Source organism: Enhydra lutris, unplaced genomic scaffold (genome assembly GCF_002288905.1).
Source record: "Enhydra lutris kenyoni isolate GAN:26980312 unplaced genomic scaffold, ASM228890v2 scaffoldscaffold13, whole genome shotgun sequence".
NCBI lineage: Eukaryota > Metazoa > Chordata > Mammalia > Carnivora > Mustelidae > Enhydra > Enhydra lutris.
The window spans coordinates 29,637,407-29,659,492 of NW_019154097.1; the positions used below are offsets into that span (position 1 = coordinate 29,637,407).

A 22,086-nucleotide genomic window follows, 5' to 3' on the forward strand; every position below is an offset into this window, starting at 1 on the left:
TACGCATGTGTCGCACATTTTAAATCTTCTGAAATGTATCATACTTAATCAAAGCAGGAAAAACTCCGACAGAAGTCTTAGTATACAGAACTGCACACAGGGCATGTATTAGTACTAAATGATCAAAATATCATGCACTAAACATCTTTACTGTGCTACACACAAAGAATTTTTTAACGTATGGTTTCCCATGGGAGAGCTCCTCTAAGCCCCATTCTACAGATGAAATCAGTGCTCAAGGTCAAAAGCTAATAAATGTGGGACTTAGATCTGAACCTACTTGGGACCCCAAAGACCAGCTCTTTTTACTATGCCACACTACCTGGAAAAATAATGTCAAGATCAACTAACACACAGAAAAGTACATATATTTTTTACAGTATGTTCACACACAACATGGTACTCCAGTACCCCCCAATAACCCTGGACCTTCCCAAGTCAGAAAAAAAGAAAAAAAAATCAGTTTCTTTTTCAAAATGTGGGATTTGAGGTTCAGAAGGGTTAGGTGACCAGCCCTGGTCAAGGAGAACCAGGACTGAGCCAAGGCTCCCATTTTTTTCTAGCATTCTAGGTTATGCCTCTAGGACTCCAGGTTACAGAAACCCCACTCTGCATAGTCACTAGCTGTCTGGACAAAGGCCCCACCGGAATAGCGTACCCTCCATTGCCCAGCCCCTGTCCCATAGAAAACAGGCTCTGAGCATCACTCTCATACTGATGGAGACCCCCAGGCTCGTGGAACTCCGGCACACAGTCACGTGGCCCACACTATTAGGAAAAAGAATTTCCAGCGATGCTAGAGCCATGAAGTCCACATGCCCTCTGCGGCGGCTTTTACAGAGGCCTATGAACCACATACAGTGATGAGTTCATAGCAGATTTCAGAGTTGAAAATGAACGTGAAAGAAACATTTGCCATCTTGTAGTGCACTAATTCAATCCAGGGCAGGAAAATTCTCAAAATCAAGTCATGTGGAAATATCAAAATGTCTGCACAAAGGTTGCACTTTAGTGTAAAAATATGGAGAAAATGGCAGGTCTGAATTCCCTACCAATGTTCCAACTTAATTCCAAGACTCTTTTTTTGCCCACAAGGTGAGACATCCAGTATATTTACTACTCTGTCCCAAATCTTTTTAATTGCTAGGAGGCTCTGTAAACTAGGGCTTAAGAGGTATAGTCCAGTAATTAGGAAAATGTACAACCAGTTTATTTGGAGATCAAATTTTACCTGGATGGCCTTGGCAGTGACCCCAAGTCTTCCCTAATGATGCATACCAATGTTTATTCCTTAAGCTGGTATTCCTAAATTGTCCAAGGGCCTCATTTCTAGGAATGTCATGCTTGAAATTTTATTCATATTAATTCTTATGTGAATAAGTGGGCAAAAATAAAAATTTTATATACCTTGCCAATGCTGCTACAAGGAACACTGCCAAACTAATAGCAAAAGATGGTCCCCAAGCTTCTCCTGACACTACTTTAGTTTGCCTAATAAAGAAAAGCTGGCAAGTTAAAAGAATAAGCTAATTAATCTGAGAATTAAAAGAGCCCACATTTTGTCTATAAAACATACAACCAAAGCCCTTTTCCCTTTCTTAATAAAGAAAAATCAAAGAATCCTGCCTGGCTTTCAACAATCACACTGATCAATTACCTGCAGTCTCTTGCAAACTAATCTCTTAAAAAAGAAATGATTAAATAAAATCTAAGGGGCTCTTTCTTCTTTTTTGAGAATGGACCAAATCATATTTGGTCTGGACCACATGCCACACACCAGCAATCACACCAGTAACACAGCGAGGAAAGGAAGTCACAGAGGCCGCAGCTCCCACACTGGCTCACGAGTACCCTGGCTGTAGGACCTCCGCACACCTCTCCGAGCCTCAATTTCCACATCTGTGAGACAGGGATGATAGTGCCCACCTCGCAATGTTGCGAAGATTACATCAGTAAAGCATCTCACGAGAGCTGCTGGCACTGCAGCTAGAAAGCTGCTGGATGAACGCTGCCATCATTATGGTCAACGCCATGTCCACAAAAAAGGATTTAGGACAGAAGGTGTCCAAGGGCCACCCCACAAGGAATCTGATACATTCTTCTCCCAAGTAAATCCTGAGGCGGGCAAGACATCAGAGAGGAGGCTCCTGGACCCTGTGTTCAGCGAGCTGTGCCAGCATGTTAAAGATGCACAAGACAGGTGTCTTCTATCCAATGTAAATGAAGGGCGGCCTTCAGGCACCTGGCCGGCTGCCAATTCAGGCCCATGGGTACACAAAATTTAGACACCCTTGTCTTATGGGTAATTTGTAGCTTCCAGCTCTTACTGTCAAATCGCTCAGAAAAAAAAGAGATTAATTACAAAGTTTAGTTATTTCCCGTATTAAAAAACTCATCATTTAACTAAAACATGAGAATTTACATGAAATATTCATTTTCTCACTTAAGCTACGCTTACGGAAAGCCTCAATCCCACAGCAAATTCTAATGCTCCATGGGAACGTTTCCTTTAAGAAGGCTTTCTATTCTATCTGTAGCTTTACGTTTGGCTTATCCACTTACCAGAGTAACAACAGGTTTGAATTGCACAGGTACACTTATATGTGCATTTTTTTATACAGTGCTATAAATGTATCTTCTCTTCTTTATGATTTTCTTAATAACGTTTTCTTCAGCTTACTTTACTGTAAGAACACAGTATATGATACACAGGACACATAAAATATGCATCAACAGAATGTTTATGTTATCAGAAAGGCCTCCGGTCACCGGTAGGCGATTAGTACTTGTTTTTGGAGAGTCAAAAGTTCCATGTGAATTTTTCAACAGCGCAGGGGGACAGTACACCTAACCCACCCCTTGCCCCTGCTACTCAAGGGTCAACTATAATATGAATTAAAACAAAATCCACCAAATGGCAATTGTGGAGTTCTCCCTCGACATTCAGCTCCCTACTCCCTCAAAAAAAAGAAATAAAAGGAAATAAGGAAAGGAGGAGGAGGGAGGGAAGGCAGGAGGGAAAGAAGGAAGAAAGCAGCAACCGGAACCGGAAGCCAGAAGAATGGCCTGGTTAGGAAGAAAGGCAGCCCAGCATAGCCACTGTCCTAGGGAAAGATACATGCAAGCCCTGCTCAGTGGTCCACCAACAGATGAATGGATAAAGCAGCTGTGAGATACACACACACACACACCACACACACACACACCACACACACACAATGGAATACTATGCAGCCATCAAAAAACAGAAATCCTGCCATTTGCAACGACATGAATGGAACTAGAGGGTATTAGGCTAAGCAAAATAAGTCAATCAGAGAAAGACAATTAATTATATGATCTCTCTGACATGAGGAACTTGAGAGGCAGGGCAGGGGATCATGGGGGGGGAAGGGAGGGAAAAAATGAAACAAGATGGACTGGGGAGGGAGACAAACCATAAGAGACTCAATCTCAGGAAACAAACTAAGGGTTGCTGGGGGATACGGGGGAGGGACAGGGTGCCTGGGTGATGGACATTAGGGAGGGTATGTGCTATGATGGGTGCTATGAATTGCGTAAGAGTGATGATTCACAGACCTGTACCCCTGAAGCAAATAATACATTATATGTTAATTTTTTTTAAAAAGTCAACAGTGGCTAAAAGAAACTTTAAAAATGACAAAGACAGGGGCACCTGGGTGGCTCGTGGGGGTTAAGCTCGTGGGGGTTAATATGGGGGTTAAGCTCGTGGGTTAAGCCGCTGCCTTCGGCTCAGGTCGTGATCCCAGGGTCCTGGGATCGAGCCCCGCATCGGGCTCTCTGCTCAGCAGGGAGTCTGCTTCCCTTCCTCTCTCTCCGCCTGCCTCTCTGCCTACTTGTGATCTCTGTCAAATAAATAAATAAAATCTTTAAAAAAAAAAAATGACAAAGACAGAGCCAGGCCAGTATAAAACCTGTATTTTATTTTATATTCTCTGCTTCACAATGGACTTGGATTGGAAAAAAGTAAAAAGATAAAAATCGTGTTGTCTTGGATGGTGAAACTATGTATAATTTTTAAATTTTTCCTTTGAAACTACAAAGCTGTTTCGGTAAATACTGTTTTTAATATGCAGGATAGAAAATCCGCACATAGGCAGTCAAAAATACACAAAACACATAAAGGCCCTTCGGGAATTTGTATAGATATTTTCAGTATTCAGAAGCAAGGCTTAATAGCTTAATGAAGTAACATCTGCAAGACGAGAAAATCAAAGCAGCTGTGTTGCACAGGGGCTCGCGTGAGCAGGAAGAGTTCAGATCCCAGCTTTGCCATTTACAGGCAGAGCAAAAACGAGCAAGTTACCATAAATTTCTCTAAGTTCAGGTTTCTCATCAATAAAACAGCAACCACAGCATCCCTTACATAGAATTTTAACTGAAAATAATGTGACAGTACCAGCGGACTCTGGCACAGAGACGTTTCATAATATGCTTGAAATCTGAAATAATATTTAGCTTTAAAGAAAAAAAAAAAACCCTACCACATACACATTGCTCTGTGCTATTCTCTCACAGCTAACCTGGGGAGCCCCAAATGGAACACAATCTAAAGCAACGCTCTTCCAAGGGTTAAGGGTTAAAGGGTTAAATCACCAAAAATAACCAGTAGCTAAGGTTTCTAACACTAAGTTTCAGATACTCTTTGACACAAGCAAGTTAGCAAACCAGAAAATTATTTCACCATCAAATATTCACCAAGTCACACAGGAGTCTGAGAGACTGGAGGTAAGAAAGATTCTGTTCTCCAAGATCTCAAATGTTCACACGTGCAGGAGGGACATGAGCCGGGGCAAGTGGCGTGCAGACAAGGCAGGAATCCCGGAATCATGTTTCACACCTATGACCCCGAGGGGACTTGCTAACTCAGCCTGGGACAGTCATGAGGGAATGGCTTCTCGGCTAGACCCCAGCTGAGGAGCAAGAGTGGGGTGTAGGAGCCTGCCCAGGAGAGGGCCAGAGGTACAGGTGCCTCTGCTGCCACAAAGGCCTAGGGGAGGAACAGGAAACAAAACAGGAAGAGGCCTAAAGCCCAGATGGAAGGGAAGAGGCTCCAGGTGACAGAGTTAACTTGCCCCTGTAGTCAAGACCCAAGAATGGGCTGACACTAAGAAGTCAGGAGGGGATGGATGACAGACACCTGGGACCTGGCCTAATGGCTGGCTCATTTCTCGCTCTAATGACAGGGGCCATCCCAGTTGTCACCGGACCTGGCCTCACCCTCAATATTTTTGGTCAGACGTAATCTCCCTGTCTGCCTCCAGACTCCGCCATGCCAATCCTTCTCCCTCGAGCCAGAAGCTGTAAGACCACCCTTTCTTAAAAAATTTTTTTTAAGATTTTTATTTATTTATTTGACAAAGAGAGATCACAAGTAGGCAGAGAGGCAGGCAGAGAGAGAGAGGAGGAAGCAGGCTCCCTGCCGAGCAGAGAGCCTGACACGGGACTCGATCCCAGGACCCTGAGATCGTGACCTGAGCCGAAGGCAGAGGCTTAACCCACTGAGCCACCCAGGCGCCCTAAGACGGCCCTTTCTAACAAGCAAATCTCATCCTATCCTTCTCTGGCATGAAAACTTTAGACAGGAACCTCAAGGACAAAATCCAAACTACTGGGGCTGTATCACAGGACCTTCTCCAGCCTCGCTTTCGAGCCACACCTCTGCTCCCCCCACCAGAACACTTTTGCTTCAGCTGCACCCCTGCACTGGACACTCCCCCAATCCACTGCACCTGCCTCACCCACCCAGCGAACTCTGGCCCTTCAGTTCCTTAAACCACACCAGACCCTGGTGTATACAGGGCCTGATGTCCTTCCTTGGGGACAGGGAGCAGGGCCACAGAATTCCTAGCTAATTCCTAGCTACCATTCACGTCTCAGCTTACGCATTCCCTCTTCCCATCTTTCCCCATCAGACAGCACAAATACGCAGTGCTGGTAAGGTTGTTAAGAGAAAGGCATTCTCATGTTCTCTTGGTAGAAATAAAAGCTAGTACAATCTCTTTGGAGGGCAATCTGGCAACAGCTCTCAAAAAGCAGAATGCACTATATGGCCCTCTCTTACTTTCCTGGGCTGACCAGTGACAGTGTGTATGATATGACTTTCTTCCTAGGTCTGGAGAATCTCATAAGAGTGAATGACTGAGCTCCACCAATCAGAAGCACTCACCTTCCCCTATAAGGAATGCACCGGCAGTGGTGAAAGGGATGGCAGGAAGACTGGGTTCCTGAAAGTGTCAGAAAGGTTGGGCGTGCAGTGAGCCAGGCCCCAGAAGCCCAGCAGCGAGGCAGCCCCCGCCGGGACAGTGGTCCAGTCTGGAGCACTCAGTCCTTGCCGGCCGTGGCCTACTCTGCAGCAGGATTTCTGACACCGCTCTGGGCCCCAAAGCCAGCACCTGCCCTCCCAGCTATTCTGCTGAGCCACCTACTCTCCTTTATAACCCAGTCCTCTTTTCTTAAATCATTCAGTAATTCTACTGCTTTGCAACAGAGAAATCTGAGCAATACATACACATACCCTAATCCTGAAATTCCACCAGGAATTTATCTGAAGTTTGTACTTACCTACACAAACCAAGCCACACTTGTTGCAAAGATCTGATGACCAAAATATCCACCAATAGAATGGGTCAGTAAATCATGATACAGCCATATAATACATTTCTACGTAACTATTATTACAATACAGATCTACATGTGTTGATGAAGAACTTCTTCAAAACAAGTTAACAATAAAGGAAAGGTGTGTACAGTATGACTTCACTTATGTATTTTAAGTTTTATTTATTTGACAGAGAGAGAGATCGCAAGTAGGCACAGAGGCAGGCAGAGAGAGAGGAGGAAGCAGGCTCCCCGCTGAGCAGAGAGCCTGATGTAGGGCTCAATCCCAGGACCCTGAGATCACGACCTGAGCCGAAGGCAGAGGCTTAACCCACTGAGCCACCCAGGCGCCCCATTCGTCTATTTTTTTTTTTTAAGACTTTATTTATTTATTCGACAGACAAAGATCACAAGCAGGCAGAGAGACAGGCAGAGAGGGGGAAGCAGGCTCCCCGCTGAGCAGAGAGCCTGCCGCGGGGCCCGTTTGTGTATTTTTAATAGGCACATACTGACAGAACTATATGAAGGTGTCTCATAAAACATTTTCTGGAAAAAACAAACTCTTAAGAGTGGTTACTTTGGAGGAGGGATACGAAACACACCTATTTTTCAAGTAATATTCCCACTTGAATGTTTTGTCATGTTCATAAATTACCTTCACTAGAAAATGTTTTAATGTCACTGGCTCAGTAAGGACATCTCAAACAGCCATTATCCACGCAGTCCTTCCTGTTCCTCTCTCTCATTACTGCTCTTTTCCTCCAGGGCACTTAGCAGTGCAATGCACAATGCACTTGGAGTGCATTCTTTTAGATGAATGTGCACTTACTTTAATTCCTGTCTCCTACTGGAGGCTGTAAGTTCTGGGGCAGGTGCTGTGCTGACCCCTGTACTCCCAGCACCCAGCACCGCACCGAGCCTGTAGTAATGTTAAATAAGGACCTGAGAAATGAACAAAAGTAACTTATGCTTCTTTTAAGACTCAGTTCACGTGAAGTGAAGCTTTTCCTGAAATCCTTCCATTTCGACATGCTCCTTTCTCCCCTGGGCCTCCACGGACCTTCGTACCTACTGCCCTTGTCAGTTTGTCCATCTGGCTCCCTCACTACAGTGCGAGGGTACTGAGGATAAGGATCCATGCGTTCCCCTCTCTGTGGAGCCTGCCACAGTGCCTAGGCGCAGAAGGGAAGAAAGAGTTGACAGACAAATGAACAGATGAACAAACTAAAGCTCAAAGTAATTATTTACCCGTGGGTTAAAATCTAATGTTATGGGTATCTCCTCCTTAATCCGGTCTTTTACGATAACAAAACCATACTGTGTGAGGCAATGATTTCTAAACACAAGCATGCTATGAACCCAAGGCTGTGGAACCATCACCCTGGGCTCCCACTACACTGGGATCAGCAAGATCGCTGTTGGCCAAGAGAGAGCACAACATGGGGTTGCTTGACGGCTCGCTGTCAACAACTTTTCATAAATTCAGGACTGTGCTCAGAAGGCAAATTACTACAGTTCCAAACCAAAAGAAACCAAATCAATTTTCCCATCTTAAAAATGGACCTGTTTTGTAATAACATTAAATTTCCTAAATGTGACTTTATCAAGGTAACGTAAGAGATCATAAAGGATTTAGAGGTAGAAGGTAATGATGTCTGCTCTTTACTGCTTACAACTTACTCTCAAATGATTCCACACAAAAAATTAAAATAAGGTATGAGCAAGTGAGAGCAAGAGTGGTAAAATGTTCACTGACAAATACGAGTAAAGAGCATGTATGACTGTTCATCGCACATTCCGGTTACTTTTAAAACGCAAGTGTGAAATTTTTTTCAGTTTAAAAAATAAAGAAATTAAGGGCACCTGGGTGGCTCAGTGGGTTAAAGCCCCTGCCTTCGGCTCAGGTCATGATCCCAGAGTCCTGGGATGGAGCCCTGCATCGGGCTCTCTGCTCAGCGGGGAGCCCGCTTCCTCCCCCCTCTCTCCCTCTCCCTCTCCCGTTTCCTCTCCCACCTTTTAACCTCTTTCTGTAAAAAAAAAAAAAAAAATCTTAAAAAAAAAAAAAAAGAAAAGAAATGAAACCACTGAATAAATAAAGCTATTTCATCTTTCCCACCATGTAAAGGCATCAATCAGACAGGGAGAAATAAAAACAGTACTCTGATGGATAACAAATATATTTGTATAATGCAGTTTGGAACAATTCTAAAATTACTGTAAGTATCTTCATTTTAAAATAATTACAAAGATTCATCCATATGGTATCTGGGGGTAAATCATTCTCCCCAACAAACAGGGAACATCTGTTGTATAAAAACCTTCAAAGAGGCTAGATGACACAATGGAACAGCAAGGTCTCAAACTGGCAATTTCCAAACTATTCAAGGAAGCAGTTTCCTAGCTCTTCGGAGCGAAGATACCAACACAAAAAATGTAACAGGTAAACAACAGCTGGAAAAATACCAGCGTACATGACCTGTTCAAAATTTCTGTACCTACACAATTTGACTCAAATTTAACATAAAAGTCAGAATTTGAAAATCTCCATTTTCTCACTTCTTTTTTTTGGTGGTCATTTAAAAAAAAAAAAAAAAAAATACCCTGTGGTCCCTGGGTGGCTCAGTCGATTAAGCATCTGCCTTTGGCTCAGATCACGATCCCAGGGTCCTGGGACCTGAGCTGCTTGTCGGGCCCCCAGCACAGTGGGGAGCCTGCTTCTCTCCCACCCACTTGCACATGCTCTAATAAATAAACAAAATCTTGAAAAATAAAATAGTCTGTCTAGCACTGAGAGCTAAAGTACCAATGTAAAAAGCTGATCTGAAAAGAGTAGCTACTATTAAAGGCCCGGCACAGGGCCAGATTCTTTACAAACATTATTTCTAATCATTACAACCTGGCATATACAGGAAATACTACTGATACCACTCCACAGGTGAGGAAATCAAGGTCAGAGATGAATTAAATGCTTTTGATCTCTCAGATATCAAGAGGGGCCCCAGTCACTCTAGCTTTCAAAAAAAAAAAAAAAATACAGTGCACATCTTGGACATGTTCAAGGCCTCCACTCTAGTTACCCTCCACTGAAACCTCACCTTGAAGGTTTCCCACCACTGAAACCTTGAGACCTACCTTGACCATCCTATTTAACACTATAATCTGCCTTCTACCCCAACGCTCCAAAGTCCCCTTACCCTGCATTAATTTTTCTAACTTTTTGTTTTGAGATAATGGCAAATTCACATACAGATATAAGAAATAATACGTTGAGTGTGTGTATACCCATGACCCAGTTTTCCCCAAAAGTAGTACCTTGCATAACTGTACCATAGTACCTGCATTACTTTTCTCTCCTAGTATTTATTACTTTCGAACATTAACGTATTTATATAATAGTTGTTGTTACTGTCTGTCTATCCGCACTAAAATACAAACTCCTTGCAGGCAAGAATCTTTAAACTGTGCTCACTGCTCTGTCCCACACACCTACAACATGGCCTAATCCATAGGAGGAAATCAATAAATATATGTAGAATGAATCAAAGCGCAGTATTGCCCTGGCTCCTCTAACAGAAAACAGACCAGCTCTTTCAGAGACTACCGTGATAAGTAAGAGGATTCTGAAACATCAGGGAAATTTTACACTCACCCATGGTGACATAAGGCAACTTATCAGTTGATCCATGAGGGTAGATGCTGTAGAGGTGAGGTCCAGTAACATCTACTCCCCCCAAAACTAGGGCTGCACCAATGTAACCTTGATACCTGGTGATCAGAGTATGTATAAGAAAAAAAAAATAAGTCTACATTGCATCACTGTAACTTAACCAAAAGCTGTATGAGAAGTCAGACAACAAAAGGCTTTTCTTACACTGCTACTGTTTCATGAAGTGGTTACTCTTTGATGGGAACAAGATGGGAACCAGAAGGAATATTACATTGGGACATTGACTATCAGCCCATAAAGACTCAATCCTTGAGGCCCTCCAACATGCCTATTTCCTCAGTCACACAGCTCCCTTTAAAAGAGGATTGTCCGGCGCGCCTGGATGGCTCAGTGGGTTAAGCCTCTGCCTTCAGCTCAGGTCATGATTTCAGGGTCCTGGGATCGAGCCCCGCATTGGGCTCCCTGCTCAGCAAGGACCCTGCTTCCCCCTCTCGCTCTCTGCTTGCCTCTCTGCCTACTTGTGATCTCTCTCTCTCTGTGTCAAATAAATAAATAAATCTTAAAAAGAGGATTGTTCTTGGGGGCCTGGGTGGTACAGTTGGTTAAGTCCAACTCTTGGATTTGCCTCAGGTCATGATCTCAGTCTCATGAGATCGAACCCCACATCAGGCTCCATGCAGAATCTACCAGAATCTGCTTCAGAGTCTTTCTCTCACTCAAATAAATAAATAAATTTTTTAAAAAAGGACCATCCTACTTTAGGGAAGAGAAAACCAACCCAAAGCATTAAGTGCCAGCCCCATATCTCACAGCCGAGCTTGGCTTACTCCAAAATTTATCAGCACCCTTCCCATCACACCGCTCAGTGATCAGCAAATCAGCTACTTTCTAAGTTAACACCAAGGAGCTGCTAAACTCAAGCGGTCCAAATTTGCAACCTTACCTCACCATAGCCTCATAGGAAAACGGCTCATGTCAAAACACCTTCTCTTTTGAATAAACTGGCACAATTATAATCATAGATCTGAGTTCTTATTGAGTAAAAGAAAAAGATTTCATCGTGCAGGGAAGTGAATGATGAAATCACTCCACAACAGCCTATAACACCCCTGCTACTGCCTACAGGATGAAGCTACGGCTCTTCAGGAACATGAATGGGAACACACTTTCCATCCCACCCTACCTCCATTTAGTTGTGCATGTACTTGTTTTTTGGATCCTTCAATGAGTTGATTTTCTACTTCTACAGACTGCTTTCCCTGTATCTGGTTCTATTTTTTACCATTTGAATTGCTATGCTAAATAAACATGTTGGATTTAAAGTCTTCCACCATGAGCCTTTAGCTCTTTGGGAAGAAAAATTAAACCAACTTGCCTAATGATATAGTAATTAAAATTGATAAAAATAAACATAAGAACCAATCAAAGTCCCAACTGTAGACTGTCTGAGACATAACTACCCATCAGGAAGCACTCTTGGTAACCAGAACAGTCAAGTCCAATTACTTCCTCCATCTCTGACTACCAAACTGCTCTTTCACAAAAAATATTCCAAGGGTGCCTCGCTGGCTCAGTCAGCAGGCATGTAACTCTTGATCTCAGGGTTGTGGTTTTGAGCCCCACACTGGATACAGAAATTACTTTAAAAAAATAAAATCTTGGGGCGCCTGGGTGGCTCAGTGGGTTAGGCCGCTGCCTTCGGCTCGGGTCAATGATCCCAGGTCCTGGGTTCGAGCCCCGCATCGGGCTTTCTGCTCAGCAGGGTGCCTGCTTCCTCCTCTCTCTCTGCCTGCCTCTCTGCCTACTTGTGATTTCTCTCTGTCAAATAAATAAATAAAATCTTAAAAAAAAAAAATAAACAAAAATAAAAAAAAATAAAATAAAATCTTAAAAAAAGAAAGACACAGGAGCGCCTGGGTGGCTCAGTGGGTTAAAGCCCCTGCCTTCGGCTCAGGTCATGATCCCAGGGTCCTGGGATCGAGCCCCGCATCGGGCTCTCTGCTCAGCGGGGAGCCTGCTTCCTCCTCTCTCCGCCTGCCTCTCTGCCTACTTGTGATCTATCAAATAAATAAATAAAATCTTTAAAAAAAAAAAGAATCTTAAGTGAAAAATTAAAAAGCAGGAAAGGATTTTAGAAACAGTCTCAAAAGAAAACAGAGGCCCAGAAAGCAGAAAAGAAACTGGTCCTACGCCATATGCGTTAGTAGCAGGGTCAAGACTAGCTCACAGGGTTCTGGGATGAGGAGTGGGAATCACCAGACCCACCACTCCCACCCCAGTCCAATGCCTGACCCACTATACCAACTGCCTACCAGACAGGCTGCTTAAATAAAGTCAGTAATGATCAGCTAGCTTCCTTCCAAGCTAAAACATAACCTCTGATGCCTTTAAAAGAATCTAAGATATTTTGGCAAATTATCGTATTCCTTAAAAACTGATCCGGAAACTGTACTTCCGGGAATCAAATTCTGAGGATATAATCAGACAAATATACAGAAATGAATGCACAAGGATGTTCACCGCAATAATGTTTATGATGCCAAAAAAGCAGAAAAAGAGAACTAGCTAAATAAACTGACATAGCTCTGCTCCGGGTCACCCAGAGAGTACAGTATTTTCTCATACACCACTGATGTAGTGCAACTCAGTACAACCTTTCTCAAGGATGGGTTTGGCAATATGTATCAAAATGTGCATACCTTCGACTTAGTAATCCCACTTCTAGGAATTTATTTTAGAATACAGCCTAAGGAATTAGTCATACAAGGAAGTACCTAAAGGTTCTATGTTCCAAGATGGAATACCTTATGATACCTTAACACAAGCAATACTGTTAAAGTTCAAACTGGTTAAATTATGTACATCCAGAGAATGGAATACTACGATACCACCAGAAACTGATATTGATCAGCGGTTCTTTTAACTTCTCTGGGTCACAGACTCCTTTGAAAAACTGATGAACATTGTGGAACCCTCAGGACTCAGAGTAAGTGTACATACAGTTCTACTATGTCAGGAGGGTCACAGGTCTCCAGAACTCCTCTAAAGCTCAAGGCAGAAACTCTGGACGCCGAGCTCTTCTACTAATGGGAACAACATGCATATGCCATTATGTGAACATACACCATCATGCGAACAGGGTCAGTTACAAAACAACAAACGGGATTCCACTGTCGTAACTACATAAATGAGCAAATGTCATAGTATAAAAAGTCTGGAAAAATAGTTCTCAAGGATTTACAACGTATGTGTCTAAGTAACAAAACAGGTGACATTTACTTCCTTCTTTTCACATTCCCAAAGTGTTGGAAATTTTTATAATGATCACACACTACTTTCACAATAATTTTTTAAAAGGTGATCTTCATTTTGAAATGCTCCAAATCGAAACTATCCAACACATACTGGTAGATGAAAAGATCAGGCTGTACTTTAGGACAGAATGTACAACTATGATCCCATTTTTACAGAATAAATTATGTATCAGTAAATGGAAAAAAGCCTGCAAAGCGTCCAGTACTAGTTCCAACTGAGTAGGAACTCAGCTAATTTTTCTATTTTTTTAGTTTATCCCTATCTTCTAGCTTAGGTTTTACTGAGAACATGTACTAGTAATAAGGAAGGAAGCAAAGAAAGATCCAGTGAATGAGTGAACAAAAATTAAAAAGACTGGAAGTATATAAACCCGACCAAAACATGATTTTCCCTGAACTGTAAAATTTCTATTTTTAATTTGGGCTTTTCAGTATTTTCCAAATTTTTTATAATGAATACATATTACTTTCATAGAACAAAAAACACAATTAATATAATAAATAAAAGAGGCTCTATATACTCAAGGAGTTTCTGGAATACAGAATAAGAGACCACAAGGTTTCTACTAAACTCGACGAGGAGGCTCATACAGAAGGATCAAAGAACACGTACATCTTCTACATCCAGCCATCATACAAGTAAAATAAAAGTACTGCTTACATAAAGGAAAAGATGTCCACTTTTGTTTATCAAACCCCCTTTTCTTACTGATTCACAGACGTGGAAATGGATTATTCAGGGGAAAATGGAACAATAATAGCAAGAAGAATATACCTTGTTCTCTTTTTCAGCCTCTGAATTTCATGGGGATCTAACTGTGCATTAGGCCCTGTACTGAGCATTGTTGTAAGCCTTGCTTCTTTATTCATTTCCTTCTCAAAAGTCAGAGAGTCAGAAACTATTATCCTCATCTTATTGAGGAAGAAACCCAGACTAAGAAAGGTGAGGTGAACTGCCCACAGTCACACAACACTAAGCACTTCAGATGAGACCTGAACCAAACTTCTAAAGTGAAATCCTGGGTGCCCAGGTGACTCAGTTGGTTAAGCATCTGCCTTCTGCTCAGGTCATGATTCCAGGGTCCTGGGATCAAGCCCCACATTGGGCTCCCTGCTCAGCGGAAAGTCTGCTTCTTCCTCAGCCCCTCACCGTGCTTCTGCTCACTTTCCGCTCTCTCTCCCTCTCTCGCTCTCAAATAAATATATAAAATCTTCAAAAAAAAGAGAGAGAGGAGGGGCGCCTGGGTGGCTCAGTGGGTTAAAGCCTCTGCCTTCGGCTCAGGTCATGATCCCAGAGTCCTGGGATCGAGCCCCACATCGGGCTCTCTGCTCGGCAGGGAGCCTGCTTTCTCCTCTCTCTCTCTGCCTGCCTCTCTGCCTACTTGTGATCTCTGTCAAATAAATAAATAAAATCTTTAAAAAAAAAAAAAAAAAAAGAGAGAGAGAGGAAAAAAAAATAATAAAGTGAAATCCTACGCTTTTTTCCCTTACACCACTTTGCACATTTTATGTAACTTACCAAAAATGTCAGAAGACACATAATGAACCACAAACATCCTGGTTAAATTTTTTAAATGTTCCTCTTGGGGCACCTGGGTGGCTCAGTGGGTTAAGCCTCTGCCTTCACCTCAGGTCATGGCCTCAGAGTCCTGGGATTGAGTCCCGCATTGCGCTCTCTGCTCGGTGGGGAGCCTGCTTCGCCCTCCCCCTCTGCCTGCCTCTCTGCCTACTTGTGATTTCTCTCTCTCTCTCTCTGTCAAATAAATAAATAAATCATTTTTTAAAAAAATAAAAAAGTGTTCCTCTGAAAACTGTGATAAAATTTAAATTTTTGTAATGTTAAACTAAAAATAAACACTGAAAAAAGTGAATTTAGAATTCCCAAAACATTCTAAAGAGATTAACAGAAACAGCTGCTAGGTTTAGCTAGATGTTTTAAATGACATTGGAAGAAATCTTGAAAATTTGCCATTTACTTGCAATTTCACAAGTTTCAAAATTGTTTTAGATGTAACGCACCCAACCAACCACCAGAGGGAGCCTTAAATTTAACATCAAATTCACCGATGTCTTCAGAAATCTTTGCAACAGGTGTGCTTTAACAAGTTCTCACTTGTACTGGGAGAATTTGTTTGGTAGGCAATGACTCTCCAGGATCAGGATGACAACCGTGCACATAAATAAATGGAAATCACCCACCTAAGGGCTCAGTACAGCCTGAGCACACATTAGGTAGACAGGACTAGCCTTCCTGCCCACGGACTCTTTAAGTCCTGGTCTTCTCAGCTGTAAAATGGGAACTATGCTACGGGCCCTGCTGCACAGCTACACTGTGCCTCAAATCACTTGCTGAGAGCCCAAAGCCATGCTAGACTCATGAATGAAGACCAGCAAGTTCACAGAAAGCCCAGAGCCAGGCAGGAAGGGAAGTCAAACCAGACAGGGACTGAGAGAGTGGAGCACATGCTCCCCCTTCGAAAGGCAGCATCTGCCACTCAGTTCCAGAAGACTGCGGCCATCTATTATCTCACCCTCTTTATGAAATTTTTTCAAATGAAGCCAGGAAACAATTAATTAATTTTAAAAAATTTTAAAGCCAGATATCCAGATGATTTTTTATTCCAATCTTCCAATTTATATTATTGGACACTATTAAAAAACAACAACAACAACAACAACAACAAAAAAAAAAAACCCACTATGTAGCCCAAATACAGTTTCTGCCCAAATACAGTTTCTCTACAAGCTGAATATGGCCTGAGTGGTGCCAATTTACAATATTGGCTTTCTATTCCTGCTTCCCTCTACTCAGGCCTAGATGCAGCTGCTGCTGCTTGGGGCAGAGATAAAGAAAATGGTCTGGGGGGTGCCTGGGTGGCTCAGTCGATTAAGTGGATGCTTTTGGCTCAGGTCATGATCTCAGGGTCCTGGGACCCAGTCCCACATGGGGCTCCCTGCTCAGCAGGGAGTCTTGCTTGTCCCTCTTCTCCTCGCCCCACTTGTTCTCTCTCTCTCTCTCAAATAAATAAATAAAAACCTTTTTAAAAAAAGAAAAAGAAAATGTTTTCGGTAGGATGCTTAATGAATGATGAGGACCAGAATAAAGGTCTCTGATCAACTACAAAGAAAAAAAGGAAAAAAGGCACCATAATTCTACGTTCTACAAATCTACAAAGAAGGAAAAGGAGAGAATCTGTTAAAGGTACTGCAGGTCCCAAAAGGAGAAACCAATATTCTAACCCACGACTGAATGTCCAAGCTATTTACTAGCTCTGGTCTAATACACTGCCCCTCTTTTCTCTCTGAGAAGCAAATGAGAAAACAGACTTAGAATCTGAAAAAGAGAAGACCTACATAAACGTAAAGTGATGAAGTGATTAAGGAAGAAAAGGAGACAAAACTAAAAGCACTGCGGCAGTAAGCAGGCGTGAAGACCAGATCAGGTAGGCAACCGCACCTCTGTAAGGCTCAGCTTAGCTGAAATAGTGGCGATGTTAACAACCCCTATCTCAGTGGGGCCTCTCTAATCACAGGATGAAATGAGATCATGCGTAAAGTACCAAGCACAGGGTCTGGCACGAAGAGAAAAATAAACGTGCGTTAATATTACTGCTATTATATCCACTCACAGTCAACTACAAATACAATTTTTCATTTCACTGTTATTTTGCCCCTAAAAGAGAGAGGAAAAAAACAATTGTTTTTGTCTAAGTGTGTTCACAAGATGAACCAAAGGTTCTGTCTAGTTCTAACTTTCTTACCATAAATAAAAGGGATTTTTAAAAAATCCGGTAATGCCCTATGCTTCCAGAAACGACTGTTGGTCACATGTGATTTATTCCTGGGGGGGGATAGACCCCATAAATTCAAATACATCATCAAAAGCCTTGATATTAAAATGGTAACAACTGATTTCTAGAATAAAATGTGTATTTATGAATGCTTTTTCTCTAGCTTCCAGGATCCCCTCAGCTGAAAATCTAAGATATGAGAAAAAGATGCTACAGAAATCCCCATCCTGGAACAAACATAGTGATCCAAAGAGATACATGCACCCCAATGTTTAAAGCAGCAATGTCCACTATCGCCAAATTATAGAAAGAGCCCAGATGTCCAATGACAGATGAATGGATAAAAAAAGATGTAGTATATATACACAATGGGATATTACTCAGTCATCCAAAAAAAAAAAAAAAGAACTCTTACCATTTGCAACAATGTGGATGAACTAGAGGGTATTATGGTAAGGGAAATAAGTCAATCAAAGAAAGACCATTATGATTTCACTCATATGTGGAATTTAAGAAACAAAACAGAGGATCATAGGGGAAGGGAGGGAAAAAGAGAATAAGACAAAATCAGAGAAGGAGACAAACCAAGAGACTCTTAACTCTAGGAAACAAAATGAAGATTGCTGGAATCAGGGTGGGTAGGGGGCTGGGGCGACTGGGTGATGGGCATTAAGGAGAGCACATGATGTAATGAGCACTGGATGTTATATGCAACTGATGAATCGCTTAACTCTACCTCTGAAACTAGTAACACACTCTATGATGACTGAATTTAAATAAAATAAAATTAAATTAAATTTAAAAAAAAGAAATCCCCATCCTGGAACCTTACCTGAAAAGCATCTGCTTCAGCATCCGATTGGCCGTCACAACCCTGGGAAGGCGGCCAGTGGAGAGGGAGTGGAGCTCCAAATTGGAAGAGATGAGCTGGGTTGTCATGTCTGTGTCTGCAGCTGTCCCAGCACCACAGCAACTAAAAAGTACAATCAGAAACTTAGCTGCAAAGTCAAACAGAGAAAGACAACTAACATATGATCTCCCTGATGTGAGGAAGTGGAGATGCAATGTGGGGGGTTTGGGGGGTAGGAAAAGAAAAAAATGAAAGAAGATGGGATCGGGAGGGAGACAAACCATAAAAGACTCAATCTCAAAAAACAGACTGAGGGTTGCTGGGGGGAGGGGGAATGGGAGAGGGTGGTGGGGATATGGACATTGGGGAGGGTATGTGCTATGATGAGTGCTGTGAAATGTGTAAACCTGGCAATTCACAGACCTGTACTCCTGGGGATAAAAATACATTATATGTTTATTAAAAAATTTAAAAATTAAATTTAAAAAAATTGGAAGAAAAAAAGAAACTTAGCTGCAATTCAATTACCAAAGGGGTCAATTAGAAGTAGAGCTTCTTGCATAACTTCCACTAAGTTCAGGTACAAAGACAGATGTTTTTTAGTATAATCTGTACTGTAACAACCCTGTCTAACCAATCTTAAATAAACATGAAACGGAGAACATGCATCTCGTCCTTTGTAAACATATTTTTCTGTGGCCCAACAGAACATTTCAAATCATTAGCTTCTGTGCTTCTAACAGAGTCTGCATTTTACTAATCCTAAAAATATATTCAAGTTGTACCAAAGGGCAAGGCATGTTAAAGGCCTTGCAATTTAACATTTACCAAGTATTTACTACCAGGTACCAGTCATGACAAATGCTGAGAATAAAGAAAATATGACATAATCTTAGCGCTCAAAAGTTGAGTGGAGGAGACAAAAATAGGCCAAAATTCTAATACCTCATAGAATACGATATAGTAGCATAGGTACAAAACGCTATGGGAAATGGGAGAAGACAGCGATTAATTCTGATCTTTGGGAAGAGGTCTCACATGAGCTGGATTTGAAAGAAAAAAACGAAACCGCATAAACAAAGAGGAAAGGGTAATTCTAAGCAGAGGGACGGCAAAAACAAAGGCGAAAGATCTTGGAGATGAGGGGAACAGGGACAGTCTGGGTGTAACTGGAACACAGGGTGATAGCAGCTAAATAAGCACAAAAGGTAAATTTCTGTGGCACTACAAGTTCTTAAATATCACGCTACAGAGTTTCTATTTTATTCTGAAAGCAGGGTGGAAATGTGAAAAGTCTCCTGAAATATTTTTAAAGAGGGAAGGGACATATTCAGATCTGTGTTTTACAAAATCCAATACGGCAAAAGGGTAGATAATAAAGAGACCAAAGGCAGAAAGATCATTTAAATGACGACTGCAAGAGGACAGATGAGAATTAAGAATGTGAACTAAGACTTTAGCGGAGGGAATGGTTTCAAGAGGCAGAAAGCGGGAACCGGAGACCAAGAGAATTAAAGACTAAAGCAAAGAGAGAACTTGCGGATGACCAGCTTAGGTGACAGACACATGAAAATACCACTTAAGGGAGATAAAAAAAGAAAATACAAGTTAAACAACAGGCTGTAGTGAGGAACAAAGTAAATTCAATTTTAACCTTGACATGTTTGAAAATATAAGAGCTATTCAAACTAACTGATACTCACTAAATGTTAGGAGATATGAAGTGTATTTTTGAACAATTCTTGTCCGCCACAACCATCCCTTCAGTTGCCCTTGTATCTGCTCCAAGAACTATGCCATCCTGTTTTTAAAAAAACATACATTTTAAAACAATTTCACATATACAAACCACAACTCTCTAGTTTAGGAAAAACAATGTTGGCCATCCCAGTTTTCCCCAAACCTCCACCACCCCCCCCACTGAAAAGTCCCACCAAAAATATTGTGCTATACTTTCAGAATACAAAAGCTTTGTTAATTAACGTTATCAGTTGAATCCCGAGTAGGTGGTAGGAATGCTCATTCCCGTTTTCAAATGAGGCTCACAGGTTTAGTGAATTCCTTACAAACCACAGACCTAATATGAGAAAACTCTGGATTCAGAAATCATCCCATTAGAATACCACCTCGTAGATTTCTTTTTAAAAGACATCACTCTTTCTCTTTAACAACAATAACCATTAACTCTTTTCAACCCTTTCAACAATTTAAGGCAGGAGTCATTCTGTCCATTTGACGGTCTGTGAAGTGTGGCTGGGAGAAGGAAACTGACTTGCCCAAAGTTGGGAGCAGCATCAAAGTTTAATAGTTAGACAGACCTGTCTGATCCGAAATCTGATCTTTTCCCAGGATATAACCCTGCCTCCCGAAGTAGTATCTGAAGACAAAAAAGTACCAGTTTCCTGTCAAAAACTCTAAAAAGTGAGGAAAGAATATAAATTGTTGGTAAGTACACAAAGCCTCCTGACAAATCCTGAAGGGTCTTTTCCTGACGTTCTCTGAAACATGAGCCCTTCCTGACACAGCGCGGAGAAGTAAAGGAGGCCAAGTGGCCCGGTTCCTGTAATCAGTTCAGTCACTGCTGCTCCTGGCCTGGCCGGCTTACCTTATAGACCACCCCCGCGATGGTCGTGCCCGTTTTCCGGGCCGTTGGAAGCTTGTACCCTTTCTTCGCAAAATCGGCTTCCAAGACGGCATTTCTGAAACAAAAGGAGAGAATAAAGCATGGAAGGGCAGGACCACATCGCGCCGCGGTGGCACCAAGAGTGTCTAACAGGGAACTCAGGGAAAGAAAAGCTACTACTCGCTTTCAAGCCCATCCGTTCACTGACTCCCCCCACCCTCAGGACTACTGTCGCGTTCTTCGGCGTGCAGATCGTCGGTGAGGGGCTGCATCTCGCCTAAAGAGACAGAGTCTGCCTGATGCGCCGGGCAAGGGGAAGGACGGTCTCGGCCCCAAGAGAAACCCACTCTCAGGCCCTCATTCCCCTGAGTCACACGGGCCGCGGGGCATAGGCCGCGGCCCCGCCGTTCACCCTTCGTTTGGACTTCCCAGATCAGACCTCGGCCGAGCTCCGACCCTGGCACCGCACTCCCACTCCCGCCCGGAACCTGGCCCCGGGCATGGCCGCACCTGCGACAGTTATCAAAAGAGAAACCTCCAACCGGCCGCTCATACACTGACACAGCCGCCATCTTCCCCACAAAGTATTTCCGCCGTAGCGCCGGCAGAAGCAAGCGAAGAGAGAGGAGCACTTCCGGCGCCTGCGGCGACCTGGGCTGGAGGGGCGGGGCAAACTCCGCGCCGGGGCGATTGATCGTAGAGTTGTGGGCTCCTAGAGGAGCCCGCACGTGCTTGGAGTATTTCGCCCCAAGTGGCGCGGAGGAGTAACTAACGCCCGGAGCCGGGAAAGGACTTGTCCAAGTTGGTCGCATGGGAGACAAGACTCCTGTGGACCAGACCAGAACCGTTCCTACTCTTCGACTCCGTGGGGCCTAGGAGACAGACACGCCCAAGTCCAGGCACAGCCCCACCGCCTCCTTGCATTGAGCAAGTCCTCTTAACTCTGAATCTCTTTCCTCTGCTGCCAAACGGAGATAAGAGTTACCTCAAAAGGCAGTTAAGAAGAAGCACTTGAGAAGATGCCCAACTTCATTAGTCATTAGGGAAATGCAAATCAAACCCCGCAATGCGATACCAGTGCACGCCCACTAGGATGGCTATAATCAAAAAAGAAAATAACAAGAGTTGGTGGTGATGGGGGAACCCGGAACCCTCATACACACCCGGTGGGAAACCATTTGGCAGTTCACCAGAAAGTTAAACATAGACCCAGCAATTTG

General features: G+C 42.8%; 1 protein-coding gene across 1 annotated transcript in view; it reads right to left on the reverse strand.

The window, feature by feature from the left end:
* Positions 1-21,493, reverse strand: part of LOC111146069 (proteasome subunit beta 7) — a 61,434-nt gene extending 39,941 nt beyond the window's left edge. Inside the window, exons 1-5 of the mRNA XM_022501446.1 lie at positions 21,377-21,493; positions 20,849-20,942; positions 19,947-20,044; positions 18,226-18,366; positions 10,271-10,386 (exon numbers count right to left, since the gene is read on the reverse strand). Coding sequence (XP_022357154.1) covers positions 10,271-10,386; positions 18,226-18,366; positions 19,947-20,044; positions 20,849-20,942; positions 21,377-21,438 — 511 coding nt within the window. The 5' untranslated portion in view covers positions 21,439-21,493. The remainder of the gene's footprint in view (positions 1-10,270; positions 10,387-18,225; positions 18,367-19,946; positions 20,045-20,848; positions 20,943-21,376) is intronic.
* Positions 21,494-22,086: the final 593 nt, after the last annotated feature.